Source organism: Crassostrea angulata, chromosome 7 (genome assembly GCF_025612915.1).
Source record: "Crassostrea angulata isolate pt1a10 chromosome 7, ASM2561291v2, whole genome shotgun sequence".
NCBI classification, from domain to species: domain Eukaryota; kingdom Metazoa; phylum Mollusca; class Bivalvia; order Ostreida; family Ostreidae; genus Magallana; species Magallana angulata.
Window position 1 is genome coordinate 8,555,696 of NC_069117.1, and position 24,957 is coordinate 8,580,652.

At 35.9% G+C, this 24,957-nt stretch overlaps 1 protein-coding gene across 1 annotated transcript; it reads right to left on the reverse strand.

Annotated features, from left to right (window-relative positions):
• Window positions 1–15,156: 15,156 nt before the first annotated feature.
• LOC128156588 (glycine receptor subunit alpha-2-like) lies at window positions 15,157–22,916 on the reverse strand. The gene is made up of 8 exons (XM_052818775.1): window positions 22,860–22,916; window positions 22,055–22,125; window positions 21,845–21,912; window positions 21,041–21,267; window positions 19,295–19,377; window positions 17,621–17,770; window positions 16,107–16,444; window positions 15,157–15,690 (listed from the first exon to the last, which is right to left on the reverse strand). Exons 1-8 carry the CDS (start codon window positions 22,868–22,870, stop codon window positions 15,529–15,531), a joined length of 1,110 nt encoding a protein of 369 aa, XP_052674735.1. The 5' UTR covers window positions 22,871–22,916; the 3' UTR covers window positions 15,157–15,528.
• Window positions 22,917–24,957: the final 2,041 nt, after the last annotated feature.

Here is a 24,957-nt window from a genome sequence, read left to right on the forward strand (position 1 = left end):
AAATAGGCCCTGTGGCACATAAGTGGTTAAAATAAAAGAAATTAACAACACGATATATAAAACGTAAGCGCTTTCATTACATATACATATATATATATCCAAAATGTGCAGTCCTTGGTATAGGTAAATATAATTTAAATGAAAGTCGATGAAACCACGTTTTCAATCACTCTTTAACCACTTCTGTGCCACAGGGCCGATTTTGGGCCGATCACACAGTTGTCCAGAGTGCCACGGGGCCGATTTTAGGCCGATTTTAACTTTACACTTTTTCCATATGATTTATTAAATATACGTCAATAAATATAAAAGCATCGTATGTTATTATGAACAATAAAGTATCCAATTGTAATTTATTGACATATTAATTTATTATTTTGATTTTTAAAAGAAATTTATAGCGCTAGAATTAACGGATTTCTTGATACATAGCTACACAAACTAAGATCTTTTTATCTGCCATCAAAATTTGCATAATTATTATATCAATTGTGGAAATAAAAGTTAATGTTTTTTTTTTTATTGCTAAACATTACACTAAAACAGCATATGTTCATGTGCATTAATTTTATTAATTCATCGTAATTAACATATTGTTGCATAATTTTGTTCCGATTGTTTGTTTCTCAATAACTTCAAAAATTCAAGCAACAGATAATATTATTGCCCTAAATTATTTTTAAAATGTTTACGCAATGCATGCATGTATATTATTTTCGAAACATATAATTCTTAAAAATAATATCAACATTGAAAAGAATGACATAAATGACTTCCATAACGCGGTATTTTGTTATAACGTCATTTTACGTAAATGACGTCATAATAACACGTGCGTTCTGCCTTGCGCCGTACAAGATGGCTGGAGTGTGGTTCCGTGTATTGCCGCCTGAACCGGTGCAAAATAAGCCATTCACTGGGAACCCAGGGCCAAAGAACATGCCGGCGAGAAATGCATCTCCGTTGGAATATTTTCTTTTATTCTTCAACCTAAACCTAATACGAGAAGCTGTGCGTCAAACTGATAGGTATCGTATCCCATAATTTTTATAAATGATTTGGTATTGCATGATGTAAGACTGTACAGGTCATATACTTCGTGTACAAAATTGTATAGGGCGTATACTTTGTGTGCATAATTTCGTGTATACATTGGACCATATATAACCGATGATACATTGTGTATACTTAGTGTAAACGGTCTATACGCTTTGTACATTGGGTATACGTCGTGCAAACGGCCTGTACAGGGCGTATACTTTGTGTGCACCATTTTGTGTATACATTGGACCATATATAACCGATGATACATTGTGTATACTTGATGTACAAGGCCTGTACGCTTGGTACGTTGGGCATACGCCCTGTATAGGACGTATACTTCGTGCAAAACATTTGGTGTATACATTGGACCATATATAACCGATGATACATTGTGTATACTTGGTGTAAACGGTCTATTCGCTTTGTACATTGTGTATACTTGGTGTAAATGGTCTATACGCTTTGTACATTGTGTACACTTTGTGTAAACGGTCTATACGCTTTGTACATTGGGTATACGTGGTGTAATCGGCCTGTACAGGGCGTATACTTTGTGTGCACAATTTCGTGTATACATTGGACCATATATAACAGATGATACATTGTGTCATTGTGTATACTTGGTGTACACGACCTATACGCTTGGTATTAGGCATACGCCCTGTACAGGACGTATACTTCGTGCACAAAATTTGGTGTATACATTGGACCATATATAACCGATGATACATTGTGTATACTTGGTGTAAACGGTCTATACGCTTTGTACATTGGGTACACGTGGTGTAAACGGCCTGTACAGGTCATATACTTCGTGTACAAAATTGAATAGGGCGTATACTTTGTGTGCACAATTTGGTGTATACATTGGACCATATATAACCGATGATACATTGTGTATACTTAGTGTAAACGGTCTATACGCTTTGTACATTGGGTATACGTCGTGCAAACGGCCTGTACAGGGCGTATACTTTGTGTACAAAATTGTATAGGGCGTATACTTTGTATACCCAATGTACAAAGCGTATAGACCGTTTACACTAAGTATACACAATGTATCATCGGTTATATATGGTCCAATGTATACACCAAATTGTGCACACAAAGTATACGCCCTGTACAGGCCGTTTACACCAATGTACAAAGCGTATAGACCGATTACACCAAGTATACACAATGTATCATCGGTTATATATGGTCCAATGTATACACCAAATTGTGCACACAAAGTATACGCCCTGTACAGGCAGTTTACACCACGTATACCCAATGTACAAAGCGTATAGACCGTTTACACCAAGTGTACACAATGTAAAAAGCGTATAGACCATTTACACCAAGTATACACAATGTGTACATATATAACCGATGATACATTGTGTATACTTGGTGTACACGACCTATACGCTTGGTACATTAGGCATACGCCCTGTACAGGACGTATACTTAATGTAAAAAGCGTATAGACCATTTACACCAAGTATACACAATGTACAAAGCGTATAGACCGTTTACACCAAGTATACACAATGTATCATCGGTTATACATGGTCCAATGTATACACCAAATTGTGCACACAAAGTATACGCCCTGTACAGGCAGTTTACACCACGTATACCCAATGTACAAAGCGTATAGACCATTTACACCAAGTGTACACAATGTACAAAGCGTATAGACCGTTTACACCAAGTATACACAATGTACAAAGCGTATAGACAGTTTACACCAAGTATACACAATGTATCATCGGTTATATATGGTCCAATGTATACACCAAATTTGTGCACGAAGTATACGTCCTATACAGGGCGTATGCCCAACGTACCAAGCGTACAGGCCGTGTACATCAAGTATACACAATGTATCATCGGTTATATATGGTCCAATGTATACACGAAATTGCGCACACAACAAATTAGGTTGGGTTCTTACCGTTCCTTTCTCAGAGGGTTGCCTGCCTGCCGAGTCCTCGGAGGAGGAGGATGCTGCGGGGGGTTCGAGTTCAGGGCTATTGGCCATCTGCAAAAAAACATCTCCATTAGTCGAATGTTCAATAATCAAATATCCAAACACACTACTGATGATACACTGCGTTCTGGGCCGGTAAGGCCAACAAAAATAAATGTTGGTGTTATTAAAGGTTTCATAGCAACAAACAACCAAACAAATTAGGTTGAGTTCTTACCTTTCGTTTCTTCCTGGCCGAGTCCTTGGAGGAGGAGGCTGCGGGGGATTCCTTGGAGGCTGCGGCGGCTGCCTTGGAGGCTGCGGCGGCTGCCTTGGCTGCCTGCAAAAAAACACCTCCATTAGTCGAATGTTCTAACATTACAAGAATTATACATGAACATTACAAAAATTATACATGACCGAAGCTTGAAAAAATAGGACCAAGGGCCCAGCGCTTACCGGCAACCGGGCAAAGAATTTTTTTCCAAAACAGACATTTTAGACATACATTCTAAAACATTTCACCAATATATAGGTTTTGACGTACCCGAAAGGCGGTCTTCTTCCCACTTTTCCAAGACTTTGTTGCTGTACGGGGGAGTTCAGCCACAGTGCCCAGCTGGCACACTATTGTTTCTGATAGTGTCGGAAATAACCCCACCCGTACATGGCCATCAGGCATAATGGCGACGACCTGCAAATGAAATGAAAAATTTAACCAACGTACATCACCGGTGTAGATCTATTCATTTCCACATGTATCAGGGCTGTTTTACAGTATTTGCTCACAAGGTGTCTCACAGAGCCTCGAAAATGAAGTTATTTTTATGTCCATTTTGCATGTTGATATCATTACATCGACTATTACGCATCACAAAATCCGTTTCAATTTGGAAAAAGCCTTCATTTACCTAAAAATGGCACCTATCAAAGCAAGTGATATTGAAAATATATATAAAATATATGTAAAAATGTCAATACCATGAAAACTCTAATAAAAGTTTAATTGTTGGTGTATAATACCACTCAACATGCTCAAATTACTATACCCACGCATATCATAGAAGAAAAAACCTAAAATTCAGCATTATATTTAAAATTATGCAATTTTTTTTTTGTCTTTATACTGACATTTTTTTTTTCTGTTCAGCTGAAACTACATGTCTAAAATACCTAGCTATATAGATAAATGATCAGTTCTTTCAAGTCACAGAACCACATGTATGTCCTGTTTGCCATGCAGACTATTTTGTTCACTATTCATTCTACATAGGGGCTGTTTCAAAAAAAATGACCCCAACATTATTACCATACCCTATTACAAATCATGATGATAAATACTAAGTATTAGATAATTAAAAAATGTATCCCACCTGTGACTATAATCGTACAAATTTTCGTGATGATATCTTTGATAATAAAAAAATGCTGGCAAAAAATAGGGCCAAAAATGTCAGGAGTGTAACACTTTTAGTGTGACATTTTGAAAGAAGCAAGTGCTTCAAAGAGCTGTCTTTAAAAAAAATAATGATGTCTAATATAAAATGATGGGTTTGTTGAAAACCTGTGTATATGCACTAAATTTTCTCATATGAAGTAATACATATTTTGTAATTACAATGGTAAAATAAGGTCTGTCAAATTTCCTAATGAGGGAAAAAAATGAAAAGGAAAAAACTTAATTCTTAATTTTAAATGATGATAATTCAAAGTTCCGAAAGATTTTGGACATTTTAATATTTCTTATACTTTACCACAATATTCTAGATCAAATTAAAAGTATTTGTAGATATCTGTGACATGTTTCTGGTGCACTTGATCTCATAGAACCACACCTGCTGATGTAGGTCAGGAGTGTAACATTTAAGTTTGCAATGTCATATTTTTGAAACACTGTTAGTAATTGTCATAATTATTGTTTTAAATTGACCAGCAGGTGCAGCAGTTACTATGAGATGCAAACATGACTGCCTAAATTTGATTAGTCCTTTTTATGGCCTTGAAATAGGTGTCAGGAGTGTAACACTAAAATTCTGTGAAATGCTAGGTTTTCCACTTTTAGTTTCTGTCAACTTACAGGATAGGATCTGATCATTAGTGTTTATTTGAGGCATTGTAACACAATTCTGATACTTTCACAACAGTTTTATATAGTGTAATTGTTTTAAATGTCCTTTTAGTATTTATCGCACTTATTTTTAATATTCAAACACTGTATCAAAAGCAAATAATATATTCCAATCTTTAAATTTGACCTTATTGAAAATTTTTGAGCAAATTAAGTGTAAAAAATCTCTTCCAGTTAAGTTTAGAATTTTTTTAAACTAAATAAAAACTTTATCATTAAAGAATGGATAAATGTTACACTCCTGACATAATTTTCATTCATTATGCCATCACATGCCATCCTCCGCGTCAAAGTCTGCTATCACTTCAGATAAGGTCAGATTAATGGTTAAAGTTATTTTCATACAGAAAATTTTTATTTTGCCAATTTATCGTAATATATAGGGGGTTCTAATCCCGTATCACGTTAAGTTCTTTTGACAATTCCCATGTTAGGTGTACCAGTTCATGATTTCCCGCTTCCCAAATTTTGGTTCATTTTCTGTACATAAAAATTGCATGAGACATGTAACAATATGCACAAAGTTGATAATCTAAAAAAATACAAGTTTTTGAGACAATAATGATTGTTACATACGAAAGCTTGCTATCAAAATTTTAAGGAAAAAATATTTTTCAATTTCTTGCTTAAGAACATTAATATTTTCCCAAATTCCCAAATCAATTTTGAGTTATTCCCAAATCCTTGTCTAATAAATTTTTGTTTTCTCGACAAACAATTAGCGACATCCCAGATAAAAAAAACCCCACTCAATCCCATGTCCTGCTTAGATCCCATTGAGACCTACTATATATGTAATCACACCCCCCTTTTTCCCTTTTTTTTTAATAAGCAATTTACTCTGAGTGTGGTCATATTTCAATAGCTAATCCTTTATTGGATTGAAAAATAGCTGATACCAATCTTTAGTGAACTTCAAATCAATCCTTAACTCAGGTGATGAAAAGAAGTAGCTGGACATTTAAATCTAAGGGCTATCAGTTTTTTTTACCTATAGACAAATCTCAAGTAAAAAATAAAAGGCTACGCTGAGCGCAGCAGATACGACCGCAGCATGTCGACCACTGAAATTCGAACAAGTGTAATATGAAGTGAATGTGGACACAGTAAAGAGGTTGACACAATAATTAGATGGACACGATAAAGAACTTGACACAGAGGCACACAGAATCTGCTGACTCCCAACTAAAAGCTTGCATCTAGAGGAATACATAAGATGAATGTAAAGATACAAATCATGAATACTACTGAAGCGCAATTATATAAGCAACAAAATAAAAGAAACCCCATTAAAATTCAATAAAAAATAAACATTTGGCAACTATATTTGCGAAAAACACCCAAAGTGGCCCTTTTTGGTATTTTTTTCTGAAATGGGTGAGGCCATAAATTCCTTATTTCTTATACAGCTTCGTTTTATGCCATGGTACATTGTGTGAAAATTTCATGTTGATCCCTCCACTAAAACAAAAGTTATTCCACAAAAACGAATGTGCACGGACGACGACGACTGCGCCATACCATAATTTTTGCGGTCGTATAAAAATCAGTAGTCACCTGTACAGCTGGAGATTTAAATGTCCAAGTACTAATGAAGTTAGAGTTGACAACAGCTTTTATTAGGATAGATTCAGGCAACTTTTAAATTTGATAGTGGAAAAGGTTTTAAATCATAATGACCACAGTAGATCCACCTTAAGGTTCCTCCACACCCCGTGACTTTTCCAATTTCCTTTACAATTTTAACGAAAACCGGAAGTTTCGTTTTGGCTGCGAACTAAATAATATAGGGCTGAAAATATGGTACCAATTTATGCAAAATACAATTATCTATAAATGCATATCAAGGACGACCAAATAGACGTCCTAATTTTTTTGGAAAAAAATATTTATGAAAATGAAAAATAAAGAATTATAACGATTATTCAGGGCGCCGTGGCGCCAAGAACGGCATAATTATTGAAGGTTCTGAGAGCGGTCACCCCCGGGCAGGACCCCCACCCTCAGGAATCCGGGGTCACCTAATTGTCACAAGTCCTAGTTTAGGCGCCCTGCGCCTTGTTTATGTCCCTATATAATATGATAATATAGTAATTATAACGATTATTCAGGGGGCCGTGGCGCCAAGAACGGCATAATTATTGAAGGTTCTGAGAGCGGTCACCCCCGGGCAGGACCCCCACCCTCAGGAATCCGGGGTCACCTAATTGTCACAAGTCCTAGTTTAGGCGCCCTGCGCCTTGTTTATGTCCCTATATAATATGATAATATAGTTATTATAACGATTATTCAGGGGGCCGTGGCGCCAAGAACGGCATAATTATTGAAGGTTCTGAGACCGGTCACCCCCGGGCAGGACCCCCACCCTCAGGAATCCGGGGTCACCTAATTGTCACAAGTCCTAGTTTAGGCGCCCTGCGCCTTGTTTATGTCCCTAAATAATATGATAATATAGTTATTATAACGATTATTCAGGGGGCCGTGGCGCCAAGAACGGCATAATTATTGAAGGTTCTGAGACCGGTCACCCCCGGGCAGGACCCCCACCCTCAGGAATCCGGGGTCACCTAATTGTCACAAGTCCTAGTTTAGGCGCCCTGCGCCTTGTTTATGTCCCTATATAATATGATAATATAGTTATTATAACGATTATTCAGGGGGCCGTGGCGCCAAGAACGGCATAATTATTGAAGGTTCTGAGACCGGTCACCCCCGGGCAGGACCCCCACCCTCAGGAATCCGGGGTCACCTAATTGTCACAAGTCCTAGTTTAGGCGCCCTGCGCCTTGTTTATGTCCCTATATAATATGATAATATAGTAATTATAACGATTATTCAGGGGGCCGTGGCGCCAAGAACGGCATAATTATTGAAGGTTCTGAGAGCGGTCACCCCCGGGCAGGACCCCCACCCTCAGGAATCCGGGGTCACCTAATTGTCACAAGTCCTAGTTTAGGCGCCCTGCGCCTTGTTTATGTCCCTATATAATATGATAATATAGTAATTATAACGATTATTCAGGGGGCCGTGGCGCCAAGAACGGCATAATTATTGAAGGTTCTGAGAGCGGTCACCCCCGGGCAGGACCCCCACCCTCAGGAATCCGGGGTCACCTAATTGTCACAAGTCCTAGTTTAGGCGCCCTGCGCCTTGTTTATGTCCCTATATAATATGATAATATAGTAATTATAACGATTATTCAGGGGGCCGTGGCGCCAAGAACGGCAAAATTATTGAAGGTTCTGAGACCGGTCACCCCCGGGCAGGACCCCCACCCTCAGGAATCCGGGGTCACCTAATTGTCACAAGTCCTAGTTTAGGCGCCCTGCGCCTTGTTTATGTCCCTATATAATATGATAATATAGTTATTATAACGATTATTCAGGGGGCCGTGGCGCCAAGAACGGCATAATTATTGAAGGTTCTGAGACCGGTCACCCCCGGGCAGGACCCCCACCCTCAGGAATCCGGGGTCACCTAATTGTCACAAGTCCTAGTTTAGGCGCCCTGCGCCTTGTTTATGTCCCTAAATAATATGATAATATAGTTATTATAACGATTATTCAGGGGGCCGTGGCGCCAAGAACGGCATAATTATTGAAGGTTCTGAGACCGGTCACCCCCGGGCAGGACCCCCACCCTCAGGAATCCGGGGTCACCTAATTGTCACAAGTCCTAGTTTAGGCGCCCTGCGCCTTGTTTATGTCCCTATATAATATGATAATATAGTAATTATAACGATTATTCAGGGGGCCGTGGCGCCAAGAACGGCATAATTATTGAAGGTTCTGAGAGCGGTCACCCCCGGGCAGGACCCCCACCCTCAGGAATCCGGGGTCACCTAATTGTCACAAGTCCTAGTTTAGGCGCCCTGCGCCTTGTTTATGTCCCTATATAATATGATAATATAGTAATTATAACGATTATTCAGGGGGCCGTGGCGCCAAGAACGGCATAATTATTGAAGGTTCTGAGAGCGGTCACCCCCGGGCAGGACCCCCACCCTCAGGAATCCGGGGTCACCTAATTGTCACAAGTCCTAGTTTAGGCGCCCTGCGCCTTGTTTATGTCCCTATATAATATGATAATATAGTAATTATAACGATTATTCAGGGGGCCGTGGCGCCAAGAACGGCATAATTATTGAAGGTTCTGAGAGCGGTCACCCCCGGGCAGGACCCCCACCCTCAGGAATCCGGGGTCACCAAATTGTCACAAGTCCTAGTTTAGGCGCCCTGCGCCTTGTTTATGTCCCTATATAATATGATAATATAGTTATTATAACGATTATTCAGGGGGCCGTGGCGCCAAGAACGGCATAATTATTGAAGGTTCTGAGAGCGGTCATCCCCGGGCAGGACCCCCACCCTCAGGAATCCGGGGTCACCTAATTGTCACAAGTCCTAGTTTAGGCGCCCTGCGCCTTGTTTTTGTCCCTATATAATATGATAATATAGTAATTATAACGATTATTCAGGGGGCCGTGGCGCCAAGAACGGCAAAATTATTGAAGGTTCTGAGACCGGTCACCCCCGGGCAGGACCCCCACCCTCAGGAATCCGGGGTCACCTAATTGTCACAAGTCCTAGTTTAGGCGCCCTGCGCCTTGTTTATGTCCCTATATAATATGATAATATAGTTATTATAACGATTATTCAGGGGGCCGTGGCGCCAAGAACGGCATAATTATTGAAGGTTCTGAGACCGGTCACCCCCGGGCAGGACCCCCACCCTCAGGAATCCGGGGTCACCTAATTGTCACAAGTCCTAGTTTAGGCGCCCTGCGCCTTGTTTATGTCCCTAAATAATATGATAATATAGTTATTATAACGATTATTCAGGGGGCCGTGGCGCCAAGAACGGCATAATTATTGAAGGTTCTGAGACCGGTCACCCCCGGGCAGGACCCCCACCCTCAGGAATCCGGGGTCACCTAATTGTCACAAGTCCTAGTTTAGGCGCCCTGCGCCTTGTTTATGTCCCTATATAATATGATAATATAGTAATTATAACGATTATTCAGGGGGCCGTGGCGCCAAGAACGGCATAATTATTGAAGGTTCTGAGAGCGGTCACCCCCGGGCAGGACCCCCACCCTCAGGAATCCGGGGTCACCTAATTGTCACAAGTCCTAGTTTAGGCGCCCTGCGCCTTGTTTATGTCCCTATATAATATGATAATATAGTAATTATAACGATTATTCAGGGGGCCGTGGCGCCAAGAACGGCATAATTATTGAAGGTTCTGAGAGCGGTCACCCCCGGGCAGGACCCCCACCCTCAGGAATCCGGGGTCACCAAATTGTCACAAGTCCTAGTTTAGGCGCCCTGCGCCTTGTTTATGTCCCTATATAATATGATAATATAGTTATTATAACGATTATTCAGGGGGCCGTGGCGCCAAGAACGGCATAATTATTGAAGGTTCTGAGAGCGGTCATCCCCGGGCAGGACCCCCACCCTCAGGAATCCGGGGTCACCTAATTGTCACAAGTCCTAGTTTAGGCGCCCTGCGCCTTGTTTTTGTCCCTATATAATATGATAATATAGTAATTATAACGATTATTCAGGGGGCCGTGGCGCCAAGAACGGCAAAATTATTGAAGGTTCTGAGACCGGTCACCCCCGGGCAGGACCCCCACCCTCAGGAATCCGGGGTCACCTAATTGTCACAAGTCCTAGTTTAGGCGCCCTGCGCCTTGTTTATGTCCCTATATAATATGATAATATAGTTATTATAACGATTATTCAGGGGGCCGTGGCGCCAAGAACGGCATAATTATTGAAGGTTCTGAGACCAGTCACCCCCGGGCAGGACCCCCACCCTCAGGAATCCGGGGTCACCTAATTGTCACAAGTCCTAGTTTAGGCGCCTTGCGCCTATTTACCGAGGGATATTTTCCCGTCGGGATCGAAAAACTAGTCGATAAGCATATTTAGAACGGAGTTAGTGCGTTGAAGTTAGTGCGTGCTAGCTTGACTTTGGTATATCTGTTTCATCGACATCGTGGATGTTGGATCTGGGTTTCAGTACATTACGATCCCGATGTAGATCTATTTTTAGAACCACCACATAATGAAGAATCATCATATAATGTTGAAGTATCATCGTGTAATGTTGAAGTATCAGCATGTAATGTTGAAGTACCAGCATGTAATGTTGAAGTATCAGCATGTAATGTTGAAGTACCATCGTGTAATGTTAAAGTACCATCATGTAATGTTGAAGTACCATCATGTAATGTTAAAGTACCATCATGTAATGTTGAAGTACCATCATGTAATGTTAAAGTACCATCATGTAATGGTAAAGTATAATCATATAATGAAGTTTATTCACATAAGGCAGTTGAGGCGTTCCATACTTAGTCCTATATGATCAATCTCTGAAACAGAGAAACAGCCCAATGTTAAAACTTCCCTATTTTCAGAACCACCGCATAGTGTAGTATCATCATATAATGAATTATCAGCATGTAATGTTGAACTATCAGCACGTAATGTCAAAGTACCATCATGTAATGTTAAAGTATCAGCATGTAATGTTAAAGTATCAGCACGTAATGTTAAAGTACCATCACGTAATGTTAAAGTACCATCACGTAATGTTGAAGTATCAGCATGTAATGTTAAAGTACCATCATGTAATGTTGAAGTATCAGCACGTAATGTTAAAGTACCATCATGTAATGTTGAAGTATCATCATATTATGAAGATTACCTACATGAGGCAGTTGAGGCGTTCCATAAGATTCCATTAATCGCCTCATTCCTGTATGCTCGCATTCAATATCAGATCCCTGTTTTAGACGCAAGATAGAACAGTGACCTCAATCAATGGCTTTTTTCCAATTTTAATCTTGTAGTTAGAAACAAAAAATTTTGCGCAATTGTACAGTTTCGTCTTATGTATGATTATTTAGTTCCATTGCAAAACAAAAATCGTGTACGAAAAGTTTCATTTTTTAATGGGACAATTTTTTTCATTTTGATGGAACTTTAATCAAGTATTGAAATTCTGCAATCAATTTGATTGTCAGGACCTCCTTACAGAATTACTTGTGTATCATATTGAGCTCTGATGTACTTGGTTCTCTCTCTCTCTCTCTCTCTCTCTCTCTCTCTCTCTCTCTCTCTCTCTCTCTCTCTCTCCAAACGGTTAATGTTAGACAACTTTATTCAACACTTTCAGGAACAATGAATAAAAGTGAAATCAAATTGAGCCACTTGGTCGTAATAAAAAAATAGATAAATACACTGAGAGGACAAGAGCAAATGAAAAGAGACGATTGAGCTGACACCAGCGCCGAATCTGACAGCTCTGGTATCTTTATTTATACACTTGTATCTTATAAGAATAGACATATATATTATAAAGTCACAGGCATCTGGCGTTATAGATTGTTCCCATAATAAAACTAAATACCCTATATCTAATAATTCACAGGTATATGTACCCATCGCTGTCATCTTGCATTTATTTCACACTGTCACATCAGGTGAAATTTTGAGTTAAAATTCATTGATAATTTTTTTTTGCGATCCTTCGTCTTCTAATCTGTTTTTCAAAACTTTAGCTTACAACTGATTCAACCAAAACGGTGCATTACATCTGTTATTAATCAAAGTACTCAAAGTACTGAAAAGCGCTAAGCCAGCCTCAATGCTACTTTTTTCAAACCATTGTTAATATTTTAAAATCATAACTATACAGAAAGTAAAAGAAAAAACATTTTTATGAAAATGCATCATATGTATGAGATCCTGACCATACCATTTCAGTCATTTTGAAGAGAGGAGTTTGTAATGTATATTAACTGATTAGTCAGCCCACTTACAACTAAGTTGGGATGAAAATTCGATTGCGCTTTTGTACATTGGAATTCTGGGAATGAATGAGACAGTCCTCGTTTATGAAATTCGAAGTTATGAAACTGACTGTCCCTGGGTTCCGGAGTCTGCATATGTACATTTCTCGAATTTGAGAGTATATGTGGTGTAAAATTCAGAGAGCGATCTTTGCAATTTTAAAAGTCTATATAATTATAAATAACTATAAAGTTGGTGTGAAGTCATACATTGTACCGCTGCACGCCTGTCTCCTACCCTACAGTTATGAAAGTAAAGCGTGCAAACTCAATGTACACCCGCAGAATATTATTGTTCTGGTCATTATATATCTTGTATTTTTATAGGTTGTATATTCAATTTTGATCTAAAATTAATATTCCGCTGGCTGACTTTATTTCCTTTTTAAATGCTAACCTTGTTGATATATACAGTGTACGACAAGTTTTGAATACACTTGCTCAGTGAGTGAAAACAAGACTAACCGTACCTTTTCACCAATTGAGACCGTAAAATATGACTAAATGTCATTGAATTTTAAAATCGACAAATTACCCGAAAAAATCACGACATGAATCAAAAGATCAAAGTTACACAACAAATGTTTTTAAAAATATCACGTTGATAAATTTGTCGTCCTTTGAGGGTCTTAAATTTTTTTCTATGTAACTTTTGGTATAGCAACAAGACAAGGAAATATCTCTGATCGCATGCTTTGACACTCCGAGATCCGCACCACTTGCCATCCTTTGTTTACATCGCACAGCGGTCACCCAACATGCATCTAATAATAGCAGCATGGAATGTCGCGTGGCATGTGTAATCGCCAATGCACCCTAGACTTCACTGATATTTTAAAAGTTTGCCATTTGTTCGGATCTCGATTAAGTAAACCCACAACTCGACGTTCTTTTGCAAAACCTGGGATCTTGATAGAAACTTAAGGATACCACGATCTTGCTATTTTTAGAATTCGAGCGTCGCTCAGCATGATCACTAGGTAGCGCTTATAAAAAGATCATGAGATTTGGTGCATCCCTAATAAGTGCTAGCGCATGCGCTTAGCGCTTAATAAAAATCATTCCTCAATCTGCATCTACTGCTTTAGGTACTGTGGTTTCATTAATTTTCGTGGGTATCAATTTTCGTGGATTTTCTAAAAACCACAGTTTCAAGGATACGTAATTTCGTGGCCAATGATCCAATCATCACAAAATGTTAGTTGAAATTGAACTTCAATGAACATTTAATTTCGTGGATCAACTTAACAACGAAATCCACGAAAATTGGTATTCAACGAATATTAATGAAACCACAGTATACGACAAAACGCTAACGAGTGGACGGAAGTTGACGTTATTTCGTCAAACTTGTGGTAATTCCTTCCAAATATAGCACTGATACAAATATTCAAAAGACGTATATTTTAAATTCGAACAACATACAAGTTAAAATAAAGAAAAGGGATACTTCAAACTGTCAATTATAACTTTTATTTCACAAAGTTTACATAAACATATTTAAGAATGAATATATTTTGAAATAATGAAACAAACACCCGTTGCAGGGAAGCCTCATTTACATATAGGTGACAAATTCCGCCTACCCTTGACATGTATCGCAGTAGATACAGATTGAGTCTTCAGATCAACTGAGCTTATGTTATATTATATTTAATGTTATATTTTTATCTGTAATTGTTAATTATGTTCAATTTTATAAATGGAATCAAAACATTTTTAAAAGGGATAAATACATGGTATTTTACTGTAAAGTGCAAAAGCATGTGCAACGTAAACTTAAGTTGGCCACCAAAATTGTAACGTCAGGTAAAATAATGCAAGTTGACGTCGGTCTAATTGTGAAGTAAACAGCTTTTACGTTTCAAAGCATTCAAACAGTACTATCTTTTAAGAATAGATATTTCATTTAATTCACGTAAAATGCAGCTCATAAAAAGACAAGTTGTTACAATATTGATTTTAACTGATTAATAAAAATCCGTGGTGTGTGAGAAAAGAATGTTTTTACATAGCACTGTTATATTTTCTCGATATTTATAAGTATTTGTAATTAGCGTAGCTTCCATTTGACTTTTAAACACACCCAAAGCAAAGGCTTTAAAATGAAAACCTTTCATTGTTATTGAATTCAAAATATTATTCTTTATTACTTCTCAAAATCACATTATTCTTTATTACTTTTCAAAAATCACATAAACACTTGAAAACAAATATATAACACAAACACAGTTGATTTGATGTGAAACATATTAGAAAGTGCATGATATTAAATTGGATTTATAAATAAATAAGAGATACATTTCATCTCCACAGAGAGACACAAGAGCCAACCTTGTTTAGAAACTGAATTTAAGAATCACGTGCGAAAACTTGAAATTTACATGGTAAGAAGTGATGCAACTGATATCGTTCAGTGTAATAATGACAATAATGACGATGACAGTCCACAAATATGTATATGTAATGCAGTCGGGAATATTGAGCAATAAAACAAATGTCTTGATAGAGTATCACTGCGAAAACTAAAATCAATTATTTTGCAAGGTAGACAACCCAAAAAACAATATTGAATACAACATAGCAGAGAGGAAATACAATTCTTGACACTCTATCAACTCGTCGAGCTCGGTCCATGAAATCTTTCTTCGGTTGTGGTTCCGCAATCTGCATGCTTTTTCCATCTTTCTTATTGTCCTATAATAATTCAACAATCAGTTAATCTTTAATGAACAAGCAAACATATTTAACAAGGAATCTGTTCTTCTTGTTGTTGTATTTTTTTGAAAATGTGGTTTGACTTTATCTGGATTTTAAATTCTTTAAAAAACTCGATTTCTTTACTTTGATTTTCGTTTTTCCAAGTTTACTGTAAACGTATCTTTTATTTCACCTTGAATTTATTTCGGCAGTTTTTGAGCTGACTCAAAAAAAGTCATTGCTGAATGTCCTACAAAAACTATTTTACTTATATTAATTAATGCTATTAAATGGAAGAATCGGTTTATAATTTACTTGTTAAAGTCAATATCATAAAAGCCTATTATACGTTTAGGGTATTATCATGTTATGAGTTATCATTATAATAGTTTATTGGTATTAGAGTAAGGTACCTTAGCTTGTTTGCGATGTTTTCTTGTGTGAACGTTTATATAAGCGTATTCCAATAAAGCGGCAAATACAAACAAAAGTCCAACAGCCAACCAGATATCAATGGCCTTTATGTAAGACAAAACCGGAAGAGAGGACCGTATACCGGAACTCTGCGTTGTCATGGTGAGCACACAGATGACTCCTAGCGAAACCCTCGCGGGAACATGATCCAAGTGAATCCAAAACGAGAGCCAGGAAAGGATGACAATCAGCATGCTTGGAATAAACACGTGTGACATGTAGAATCCCAAATTTCTTTGAATGAACAGTTTGGCTTCGAGACAGGAAAACTCTATATCTGGAATTGAAGTATAACAATTTCTTGACCCATGTAATGATGAAAGAGCAAGGTATCCCCTTTTTTCTAGGATTAAATAAAGAGGCGTAAAATTTAAAATACCGAATACTCCAGACCAACCAACCTCACTTCCTTGTTAGTTTTTAAAACAGACTAATACATCATTCCCAACAAGAAACAGGGAACAAAATTAAACGCAGGAAAACAGCATTAAGTAGAATAATTCATATATGTTTAGAAGAGTTGAATGTTTACATTTGGTCAAAGCCAGTTTCATTAATGTGTTGACATACCAAAATGTCCCCCTGATTTTAGAACGGAAACAACAACATTGATAACTAACCAGACATATTAAAAAATTGATGCATCTAATAAAAATGAAGTAATTTTAAAACAAAAGTACATCTAATGTGTTTGTTAATTGAAATTGTTCCGGTTTTTTCTATAAAACTGTACGTTTGGATAAGTATATGATGTTACTTGTATCCAATCGGTTTAACAAACCCGAAAGAAAGTACATGTAGAATGAATGTGATTGTAATTATAAACTGTCAAAAATGACATCAACGGCAACCAAAAAGAAGGGAATTTCTGACTATTATGTGTATGATGGGCGGTCAACTTGTAATAGCTAGAAGATAAATTATCCTTTCCAGCTAAAAATCCTTAATTAGGTGTGCTTTACACAAATAGTAAATTTACATGACTAGTTCTATATTCATTATGAACTTTGTAAATGTATCATTGTAATTTTAGCTAATATACAGCACTGCTCTTTAGATTGTTTACTATTGATATGCTCTGGTGTGATATCAAAGAACGATAATCAATTCTATATCTATATTAAGCGTTTTGTTTTATCAAATTTTAACGAAGATCAAGTCAAATGACAAATATTTCAAATTGTTTTCTTTCTTATCTATTGTCATATAATTTTATGTCAAAAAACGAAACTCCTCAAATTTTAATTTATTTAGCAAATATTTATTTTTCGGTTGAAGTAATTGATACAGAATGATTTGATAGCTTTTTGATAGATCAAATGCTTTAATTAAATAGTACTGTACCTAAATACACAGTGAGTGTCGTGCCATTCTGTATTATGCTTATGACAAAAGACAAGCGTAATCTGAATAACACGTCACAACTGAACTAACACGACAACATAAGACTTACTAAACGAGTTGACGTTAGAACCGCCCTTGGTCTCCAGTGGTTTGTAGAAATAGAACTGAGGTAGCCTCTGTTCGTCGTTATCGTCAAGTTTAAAGATAACCGGTTCTTTGGGATTCCACCTCAAGGCAACGTTCTCTTTAGAGTAAGCATCTGCAACTCAAAAACTTGTACATCATCATTCTGTTCAATTCTTTTCATAAGTATAAACGTGTCAGCATAATTCATTTAATAATAATTTTAAATTATTATTACTTAAACTTGCGATCGTTATGCAGTTTTATTTTTCAAGCAAAATAAACTTTCTCTGTACTTATCAATTATTTTAAAATAAATACTTTTAGAACATTCTTATAAATTTTTTTTAGGAATTTTTATTGTTTAGCCTCTCCTAAATTCAGAAATGTTTATTTCATCGCAATAAATAAAAAGTGTTTACATGTTTTATCTTAAATTTTCTCCGTTCCATAAACGTAAAACAGCCATCGATGTCAAGCAAGATTAAACAGGTTCATGATTCGTCGTTGAGGAAACGTTCTCATTGTTAATTAGCAATTACTTACCTTTAAATAGCAAAAGCAATGCGTAATTAAAGATTTAGGTAATTTAATTTCTGATAAAACTTTTTCTTGTTCACATAGCTAATGGACTTATTGTGCCAAATGACACAGTCAGGGTTTGTTTCATATAATAAACCTACTGTGTTTCGAAAAAAAAAAAACCCAAAATGAAAAGAACAACAATCTCTTGTTTTCCCCGAAATCTTATTCAACAGCGTTTTGAAATGCTTAAACGCCATCTTTTGATCTGTATGACCGTTGTTGAAACAGTAAAAGTAGTGTATTGCTTGAAATTACTTTCCGAGAAACCACTGCATCAGAAATACCAATATTTATAACAAGGGTTATATTAATAGTAAAAAAAAAAAATCTAAATTGCTAAAATTCTGACATCCAGACCAATAATGAGTCCTCAAGAGGGGTTGAAAGTTCAATATAGATTTAATGCTACAATAAGTGATTCTACTATGCAATGATCACCTTCAAATAATATAGATTTTAAATTGTAAAAACCGTGACCATCGGACCAATTTTGGTACCAAAAGAGGGTTTGAAGTTTTACATGAAAACATTTAATTCTCACAATGTTATAATTTGTGGATTAACTTTGCACGTATTCTAATATAGGGTAGATTTTGAACTGTGCAAACTGTGATCCCTGTCCACAACGGTGGCACCAAAAATTTTCGGAGTTCAGATTAGAAATATATAGGGAAATTGTTAGAAAATACAATGTTACATTTGGGACTTTACGATGCGATGCAAGCGACTTAATATTCTCATAAAGTGCTCATATTAAGATCAAATCAAAAGTGACCATGTTTTACTTTTTATAATAATCATTATCAAATATTTAGCTTGATACGATCCATAAATATACTAAAAAATCAATATGTGCCATGCAATGTTTGTGGATAGCTCGGATCTGAACGATAATGTTTCACTACCCTGAACAATTTTATCTTTTTTCATTCTGAGCAGGTATTACACCACTATTAAAAACGACCTTACACGTTGTTGCTTTTATACAATTTCATCTTTATTCATTCTGAGCAGATATTAAACCACTATTAAACAGTATCTTACACGTTGTTGCTTTTTTGCTTTCAACACTTACAACTTTCCATGAAAATATAACAGGTCTGGTCGTCCATTGGAAAATATCGAAGATCCATCATACAAGACAGAGTTAATGATAATCTGTAAATAAGAATTACCAAAAAGTTTAATTGTTGAATAATTAAATCTAAAATAGTCTTTATATAAAAATGTTATTGTTTGCATTTATGATTTTTCTGTAAAGCAATCTTGTTGTTCAAAAGATATGGATATTTCAAATTATTAAGCAACATTCTCTCATTTTGAAAAAGGTGGTCGGTATAACCAAACTTTAACTCTAAATTATAAATGCACATACTATAAGAATAGTTGTAACAACAACAGAAAAGAAAACTATTGGTCATATTCTTGAGTAAAGTTATCAAAAATCTTCTGTTTCGATTATTAAACTTTATGAGGTACTTAGTATTTGATATTGTGTCCTTATAATGTTTGAAAGGTTTAGAACAATGCTTTGGCTTCAAGGTGTCTCATCTCGCCTGAACTGCAGGCTCGGTGATACAGACATGGCAGCAAAAGAGACGAAATCTCTTAAAAAAACATTCAACTCTAGACCAACACTTGTTATGGAATACTTGATAGTAATACACACTGTCTTACTTTAACTACACTCGAAAAATGTTGAATGCAATAATGTTACTACGAAGCGTGCATAAGCGCATTTTTAGTAATGTTATTCATCTTCTTTAACGTTTTCCAAATTTCTTTCATAATTTATCTATGATGTTTTAAATTTGATGTACAATGAATGCATTTACAGAATTGTAAGAAAAACAAAAGGCCCATAGGCCACATCGCTCACCTGAACAACAGTTCCTTGCAACATTCTATTTCGTAGCATATGCTATTTCTATTTTAATCTTGGAACCCCTTTCTGGGGCCCCAGTATTGGTCCGTGGATTATTGTTGGCTTTAACAATTTCGAATCTACACTATCTCAGGATGCTTGCACAGTAATCTCACAAACTGTAGCTTTGTAGTTCTCAAAAATAATTTTTTTAAACATTTTCCATAATATACATTTCTATGTTAAACTTTGAACCCGTCTCGGGGCCCCAATATTAGTCCGGTGGGCACAGAGTTGTTGATTTTAAAATCTTCATTATTTAAGGATGCTTACATAGTAATCTCCCAAATTGAAGCATTGTAGTTCTTTGAACCTCACCACGGACCCCATTTTTGTCTGGGGGCCACCATATTTTATTGTATATTTTCGCTTTTGGTTAAATAATGGCATTTCTGGTGCTGTGGTTCTCGAGAAGAATTTTTAAAAACTTTTCTCCCTACGTATTTCTATGTTAAACTTTGAACCTCGACTTGGGTCCAAGTTTTGGTCCGAGGGTCACGAGTTTTACAATTTAGAATTTACTATCAATACAATCTTTGGTGTAAATATTCGCATTTCGTATAGTTGTTCTTGAGAAGAAGATTTTTAAAAACACATACCCTATACTCACAGCTTCGTAATTATCTCCATCTTAAATTATTTTATTTAGAATCCCCATACTATAAGGATGCTTTCTATTAAGTTTGGTTAAATTTGGCCCAGTGGTTTTAGAGAAGAAATGAAAAATATGAAAAGTTTACAAACGGACGACGGACAACAGGTGATCAGAAAAGCTCATTTGAACCTTCACTTCAGGTGAGCTAATAACGCACATTAATTAACGGTAAAAATGGGAGTTGGGGTGGTTTTCACTTGGTGTTGAATTCAGTAAGGGTCATAGACAGAGGCATGTCCGACCTGATGCTGTAGATGACGGAACCGTTGTTGTAGATGTGGAGAAGTTTGTTTGGGACCGTGATGGTGTGGAAGCTGGCGCTTTTCTCATTCTTGAAGAAGAGGTCAGGGATCCACACGTCACCAATACGCCTCTGGTCTAGTTCTAGGACACTGATGTTGCTGATATGAGAGAAGTTGAGGCGAGAGTCTCTCCATGTCTGTCGCAAAAACACGTTCATTGAGTAATCCTGTAACAGAATGGTTGAAGAATCAGAAAGATGAATTGTGACATTAATTGTGTCGGTGTTAATCCTTATTATTTCTTAAATAACGTATATAGTGTGTACTATCTTTATGGGACTCAGACAATTGTTATAACAGATTTTACTTGTGATACATCTTTACACAATTGTGCCGTATTATATAAAAAAAAATCATTTTATAAACGTTTCAAATGGGGCAACCATAGCCTTAATCAACCTAAGAGCTTCAAGCAAAGTGTCATGCAGTATATATATATATATATATATATATATATATATATATATATATATATATATATATATATATATATATATATATATATATATATAAATATGCCATACTATTAAAGTAGAAATGACACGTTAATCGTCGTATTTGAATTGATAAATGCCACAACGCCTGCTTTGATGTTTTTGATAATAAAATAAAATAAAATGTTCCAAATAAAGATACAAAAAACAGGATCATACAGTTATTTCTCAAAAAAAGTATTTAGCTTATATTGGATATTAATTGCAAATTTTGTGTTAGTATAAAACCGAATTATTCACACTTTCATACCATGGATATGGCACTAATGGAGTCGATACTTGTTATTTCAAGCTGAACATCAACCTCCGTTGCCACATCTACAAACAATATAATAAAATCCTTGTTACATGATTGTACATATCAACCAATTAAAATTGGTTCTATATCGCAATTTAAAGGTTTTATCAAATGTTGACAAAGGGCCTTCTTTGACTAAAACACATCAATATATATAGCTACCTCTTTCGTAGTCAGGTGCAATTCCAGCGTCATATGTTGAGCTGTTCAGTAGATGATTCAAAATATCCCTTCTGAAATGTACCACAGTAATATTAAATGTTTTTGTATACAGCTTTATTATTGATATGGGACTCTAAACCTGCTTATCAAACAAATGTTTAATATATTATATCTTAAGCTTTGTTGAATAAAATGCAGCAGTGAACTCAGCCCTAAAGGTCTTCACGACATATGGCAATTCTAGGACAGGTCAAGGTTGACCCAGTTGTATTGTTAAATATGTATATGTAACAGTTCTACTAACGTGTAGATTGTCAACTAAGAGTAATTTATGTTAGGAGAGATATTATAAAGAGTTAGTTGAAAATGGGTTTGGGGCACCATATAGATGTAATTTTTTTGTCAACAACACAATTTAATTTGTCACAAAAAGGACACATATCAATAATAAATCAGGAGGTGAATGATTTCAAATAAATAGTCAATGCACTTTAGTTACAATCAATCATTAATCAATTAGCAATGTTTATTTGATATCGTAAAACCAGGACACGAAATTGACAATTTTGGAAAGCTAGGGGAGTAACAATGTAAGCCACGTCAGAAATATCTTTGGCAGACCAAGCTTGTTGCGTGTATTGCTGCGACAAAATAGTTGACCTTGGTCATAAAAAAAGATTTGTCCCGCATTGTTAAGTTGATGTAAACCTGCAGAATTTTAGTTTGTATTTTTGGTTATGAAACCTTGAGAAACCAAATCAACGTTGACTTTATGATAAAACAAAAAAAAAATAAGACTACTTACATCGATTTCATTAAGCACAGGATGAGTGCCCTCCATGCGATGCGAGAATACAAGATATATAAAACAGAAAGTACTACAAGAAGTTCGTCTGATGCTTGTACTCTTTCATCATTTCACGTACGTAATAAATGAAACGTTTACATAATTTATAAAAAAAAAAAAAAGATTCGAGACATGTTGTAAGGCGCATTTATAATCCATTCATTTTATTTTGCTTTATACGTGTAAAGAAAGGTTAACATAAATCCTATTCCTTTCATCTTTATTAAAAAAATGAAAATTGGTTTAATTTTTTCTGATAAAATCGTTTTTAACTGAGGTCGCATACAACAACCCATACATTTATACAAAGACATAACGTTATCCTTTTATTACTTTAGATTCATTGCTATCTATATCATGCATCAGTGGGAAAAGACTTTATAAAAGCTGGAATCAAGTAATCATACCTCTGCAGCTGCTGGGACCTGACCAGGCGACCCAGCAAAAGAACAATCCACAGACTGGTGAAGAGAGTGTTCATCCTTGTTGGTCAGATCGATGTCATTAGGAGTCAGCGCCTTATGTAACAGGATTTTAAAGAGTTTAACAAATTGCTCCAATGGTATGGAGGACACTGTCAGAGCTACAGCTACAGCGTGTGTTTTTATGTGTGAAGCAAACAAGGAAGCTTAAAAGGAACAACATGAATTTAGAATCTTTAGGAAACACATTAACGCACTTACATACAACCTTTTATGTTGAAATTATTGGTAAACCAACAAGTTAACCGACCCATTCTTCTGAAATATTCATTTTATTTCAAGTGTTTACAGTAGTTATGATTTTATAGACTATTTGGTGTTGAATGTTAAAGTAGAAAAACTTTGTTTTAAAGCGGATGGAGAATTCAGAATAAAGCTTGTGAGATAACAATTTTAAAACATTTAATGATCAAAGAAAGTACAGAAGAATCCCGTTGTTATTGTCGGATTATGGATGCCTATGGCCATAACAATACGTTTGCAGTGTATTCTCACAGTATACAGAAAATATTAAACATACACAGTGTCAATGGGCATATGTACAAATGAAATCTAAAACAATGAATATGAAAACCTGAAACCATTACCTGGATGCTACATAACAAATACAATTCAATTTCTGTTTAAACAAGAGGCTATAATGTATAATATCGTATGTTCAATTAATCATATTGCAATGCTGAAATGTTCTGAAATGTTTGTTGTTTCTTTGTAGCATTAAATCAGATCAGGTATTACAGGTGACACAAATCTATAGAAAACTATCAACGCACTTATAAAATTAGGATTTGTACATTCATTTTTTTTTTATAATAAAAGCTTTAATTAGATTGGTTTTCCCTATTCTGCGATCATGGTTTTCCTACATGTTGGAGGTATTTTTTCCCTCTTTCAACATGCCGATTTTTCATTTTTTCCGTGCGCCTGTTGCCTAATGAATATTAATTGCTTTTGACTAAAATTACCGTGTCTCCCTCTTAATACTTCATCATTTAGTTTATGGTGTAAGAGGGATACGGTCGTTTATACTAATTTTTGGACAGAAATATTTCCTTCTCTATCTCAAACTTTTTCTTGTTTTTGTGAATGTTCATAATTTTTTTCGACAAACATCAATTTAATTTTTGAACCTCTAAACTGAAAAACCTATTTAAAAGCGTTTATAGATATACATAAATAAAGTTTAAGTAATTTAGTTTAAGCAAAATGCTTGATTTCCTTCCAAAATAAACCCAAAATTATATCCTTTGCCTTTTTTGATGTGTGTAGTACATATCATTTAAACTGGCGCATTACTGAAACATCGGGAAAAAATATGATCATACGTAGGTGTATGCTGGTTAAGTAATCTTTATTACGCCCAAAGGAAGGTTAAGCCATAATCAATAACAATTCTCCGCAATTATGAGTTATTAAAGTAATAATCATTAAGCATGAGAACACTTCATCAATCCAATGTAAATCATGCCATGACAACTAGTACATGTATGGTGATTAATGAATTTTTAGATATCTTTCTTAATGATATTTTAGATATCTTTCTTAATGATATTTTAAATATCTTTCTTCATGTC